At 33.4% G+C, this 5,149-nt stretch overlaps 1 protein-coding gene across 1 annotated transcript; it reads right to left on the bottom strand.

Annotated features, from left to right (window-relative positions):
- Positions 1–1,469: 1,469 nt before the first annotated feature.
- Positions 1,470–2,570, bottom strand: LOC131069455 (uncharacterized). Its single transcript, XM_058004881.2, has one exon. The coding sequence runs from the start codon at positions 2,568–2,570 to the stop codon at positions 1,470–1,472; it is 1,101 nt and encodes a 366-aa protein (XP_057860864.2).
- Positions 2,571–5,149: the final 2,579 nt, after the last annotated feature.

Genomic DNA, 5,149 nt, shown 5'->3' on the forward strand with positions numbered 1-5,149 from the left:
ATGTCTCTTTCATAAAGAGCTCTCTTTGTTAGGACACTAATCAGAATACTGAACAAATAGCCAGAATGTGATTCATTGCTCTGATCAAGTTCAATGGCTACAATGATATTCCTTTTTATACCATTTCTGGAGATCTCGACTTGATGTGGGCAGTTACAGTTAATGAAGATATGGTTGCCATGAGAAATCACATAAGTATTCTTATGAGTGTGCAGAAGAAATAGTGGAGAGGATAAGCTAAGACTACTTGCATTAGAATTATACTGATACTCTTTGTTTAAAAGATGGGCCTTTAACAATTTACCTGAATTCTGATACATAGAGAAAAGCTATTAAGAAGACGAGCACTGTGGATAGACATACAGTCCTGCTCTCATTATTAAAGTAGGGAAGAATCAATATAAATATAAGTCCCTTACATTGAGCGTACACAAAGTAAGATTCTCTAAATCTAACAGGCAGTGCATTGACTCCGTGGGTTGGAGTGTTGTTTAGTGACGGCTGTTTTGCTTGTCAGTGGGTAACGCACTGAGATTAACTATACTTCTCTTTCAGTCCTTTGCAGTGCCTTCTTTTTTGACTTTCTGGGTTGTGGGGTACTTTCAGCTGCACGCTCAACTTTACTGTCTTCCAATACAGATGGAGCAGGTGTTAGATTTAGAGGATTATCGATAAATGTAATATCTTTGTTTAATTAATGTGGGTTTGGTAGTCTTTTTTAATTTGATTTTGCAGAATTTTTTATTATCAATGTTTTGAATCTTATTGATGATCACAAAGAAATAGTTAGAAAAGAGAATAGTGATTAACAGATCTAGAGAACTATACATTTTTTCTTGTCTAGCTATTTCAATTTGATGATTGATCATACAGTATGATTCAAAAAGAGTGAAATTAAAAAAATTTACACAGCCAAATTTATAAAGATTATCAAAATAACGATATGTTGTTTATTTATTTGAATTTTTTTATCATCTTATTTGTTGAATTTTTTTATATTTTTAATAATTTAATAAATATTTTTGACTTGATCTTTTGTTAAATCCTTTTATATTTTTATTTTTCATTTTTTGTTACAAACAAATAAATTAAATCTATATAAAAATATAAATTAAAAATAATTAACATTATAAAATATAATTATTAAATTTATATTGAATATATATGTTACTTAAATCCTTAATTTAATATATAAAAAAATTACTACAAAGGAAACACTAGAAATCATATATAAATAGAAAAATAAATATTGCATTTAACTTTTCGAACCCATGTAAAGTGTCTTGAGCTCCTCAGTAAGGTGTTGTTGAACCATATATTGAAAGACTAATGTGATCATTTTATTAGAAAAATGAATAATAATCAGATTTCGAACTACATAATCTGTACAAATACATGAAGTGCCTTTGGCTTCAAGTAAAATTTTGGTAAATGAAAGAGAAAATCCCCACAATCACATCATCCTCAACCTAGTATAGATGATACAACTTCGATTCCTTGAGGGCAGATGTAAAATTGAAATAGGTGAGAACAGAAAACCACCTTTCTCTGTTCTTAAGCTTGTGTACAGCAATGGTATCAGGAACAAATTCATGAGAACACTTGCCGTTAGAAAGAGGAAAGTCATACATGGCAGGCTTATTGTTAAATCTGTTCTTAGCCTTCTTTCCTTCATGTAACCATTTTCCTACCATCAGATCCTCTGGCCCCATTGTATTATTCTTAGCAATAGGAGACTCCTCAATCCATTTCACCAAATCCCATGAGAGGGCATATCCCATACCAGACATATACTTGTCATAAGGATCCATTTTGTCACAGGGTATAACAAAACCATAGTAAGTGTCATTCCTTGGTAAAGGCTTCAGTGACTCAGCCAACTTATCCATCCTAAAATAAATATCATCATCAACCTTCATAACATAATCATACCGCAATCCCATTTTTGGCAGACTAGAAAAATAAGCATAAGTCTTACCTTCGTTCATGTTCTCCTCACAGTTTAATATTATGATATCATTATACGCCATTATCTCCAGAGGCACAAGGATTCTTTGATCATCCTTTGTCAGATTGCAGAACACAAATCTGACGTCTACTTTTGCATGGACTGTGGATTGGATTCCATAAACCATACGAAGAAAATGTCTTCTTTCATACAGATCTGCCCTTGTTAGAACTCCAATCAGTATACTGAAGTCATAGCCAGTCTTTGAGACATTGCCCTTATCAACTTCAATGGCTGCACTGAAATTCTCTTTAATATCCTTTGTACAGTTCTGAACTACTTGTGGGCAGCTACAATTGATGAAGATCTGGCTACCTTGAGAACCCACATAAGTATTCTCATCTGTTCTCAGAAGAAATGGTGGCAACGATGAATTGAGACCATTTGCATTAGAATTATACTCCAATACTTTCTTCAAACTAGAGGGCCTTCTGACTATTTGTCTAAATTCTGGAACTTTGAGTAAGGCTAATAAGAAAAGAACTGTGAATAGGCATAGCAACCCTGTTCTGATTATTGAGGTGGGCAAGGAACGGGAGTAGAATTTTCTGCCGCGCTTCATGGATCTTCTCTCAAAAATGTTCAAGTAAGATATAAAGATAATACGGCCTTCACATTGAACATAGAGGTTGTGGGCTTTTATAACCTTGTGTATGCATGCTTTCTTGTTTAAGTGCCGACTGTTTTGCCTTTTTTCTGTGAGTGGCAGAATGAGTTTAATAAAGCTTCGCTTTCAAACATTTGCAGCGCCCACTCTTTTTGACTTCGTACGTTATTAGGTATTTTAAGCTCCGCGTAGGAATACTTCATCTTTATTACAGATGAAACATGCGTGAGGCTTACAAAATTATATTTAATATTTAGTTTGCTTTTATTTTTATCGGTATCACTCGGAAGTGGAGAGAAAAGTAGTGCACTCATATAGTGGGTTAGCTAAAACATTCCCCTGTTTGGCTTGAGCCCCACAAGAGCAATGGTTGGACAGCAGGTGGGGGAGAATTGTACGACGAGGTTGACCCAATATTTCATTATTGACCATAGTCAAGCACCCACCTACTGGTCACCTCCCCTTGTGTTCAACAACAAGAAGCTGTAAGGCCACCATTAAAGCCTTGAAAACAATTAGACACAATGTAAAAAATCATATTATATTACAAGCAATCGACCAAACTAGTCAAGTCTATCAGTTATGGCTAATTTGAAATTGCATAAATCATATGAAAAAACACAATCTAAACAATTAGATAGACATTTATTTCTTTAAATTAAAATAGCAAAATTCACATATAATTAATGCAATCAATCTAATAGCCATGACACCTGTTCAAACTCCACAAATCATTATTTTTTATCAATTTGTTGTGCTCAACCCAATGTCATCCACCTTTCAATATTTGAATGGTGGTAGCAATCTGAGATGTCAAGGAGGAGCTGATAATTAGGAGAAGCAACAACCATATTGTTCTAGGTATTCTCCATATTCTATTTCCAGTTTGTTTGAAGATATGTTTAGTTATATTGTTTATGCTTGAACTATTTGTATGTGCTCATTGTTGTTCCTCAGTTGCTAAGTGTTGTTCAGCATTGTAAGTGCAAAGTAATTGTTGTAAACACAATGTAACGTTCTACCAAGTTTATTATATATGGTTTATGCATAATGAAATTTCTGATATATATCTATGTTGTTTTAGTTATAACTATGGGGTTCTAAGTTATATTGTCAATGGGTTATAAGTTAATGTTGCCATCCATTGTTCTATACTTGCCAAAAAGGTCCTTCCCATGGCTACCTATTTAATATTGTAAGTATCACTTAAGTGTTGCAAGTGTCATGTGTCCACATTGACATCCAACTATTCTGTCATGTAGGCAAACTAGCTGCATATTTAAAAAATTATTTTTCATCCTTTGTTTATGACTGCAACTATCTTTACTATTTTGTGGGGCTCTAAGTTATACTATTAATCAGGTTTTAAATTACTATTGCTATCCACTATCCCATACTTAGACACAAGAACCTTCCCATGACTACTTGTTTAAAGTTGTAAATGTCATTAAAGTCATGTAAATGGCGTTTAAGTCTTTCTAGTGTCGTTTAATGTTGTTCCCCGTTTGTTGTCATTGTCCTTTAAGTGTTGTAAGTTATCTTTAAGTGTTGTAAGTTTTGTTTAATGTTCTACCCTATTTGTTGTAAGTGTCATTTAAGTTCTCTAAGTGTCCTATAAGTGTCGTAAGTTCATCTAATGTTTTAATGCTTCTGAATGCATGTCAATGGGGTTCTAAGTTATACAGTTTATGCCTCAATACATGTCTACGTTATTTTACCTTATACTATTTATGCTTGTGATTGTTTATCTACCCAATACAATGTAATTGTTATTCTCAATTTGATGTGTGTGTGTGTGTGCGCGTGTCTGTGTGTGTGTGTGCTTGTGCATAAAGATGGGGAACCAAAATGTGGGCACCACCACTTTTTGGATCATCTAGGATATAACACAAGCATGGTATTACATGCTCACATTTTATCTGAGATTATAAAAGGTTGAATGTACAGAGGTTGAGCTCATTTAAACTTGGCCTCTCAATAGTTCACAATAGACCACAAGGAAGGGAAAGTGAATTTTAGATCTGATCAAGTCACTAAAATAAATGCTAGCATGACATTTAGGAGGTTGAGGAGGTCATTTTTTATTAGTTAAGGGAGAATTTTTTTTGCTTAAGTTTTATTTAATTTTTAGGTGTGTGTGTGTGTATACATATACATACATACATACATACATACATACATACATACATACAATTGGTTAGATCCACACTTGTTTATCATAAAAATAAATAGATGAATTCTTCTTGGGTTATGGGTTTGGATTGAAGCTACTCTCCTTTTGTCATGGAGTATGTGTATGTTTTTTTTTTGTTATCGACTCCCTTAATCTTGTATCCTTATTTTTTAGGGGTTCTTGATGGGTCTCTTGGCTCAAGGAATGGCTATGGTTTTATACCAAATAATGTCATATTTCTTGGGTGGGGAGACATTTTCCCTATTGGCTTATTCATTCTTAGATATAATTCTCATAAGTGGTTACTAAAAGAAAAAGGAGTTTCCTAATTGGAAAAAGTTCTAATTTTATTGTATTGTAA

This window comes from Cryptomeria japonica, chromosome 6 (genome assembly GCF_030272615.1).
Source record: "Cryptomeria japonica chromosome 6, Sugi_1.0, whole genome shotgun sequence".
Taxonomy (NCBI): Eukaryota; Viridiplantae; Streptophyta; class Pinopsida; order Cupressales; family Cupressaceae; genus Cryptomeria; species Cryptomeria japonica.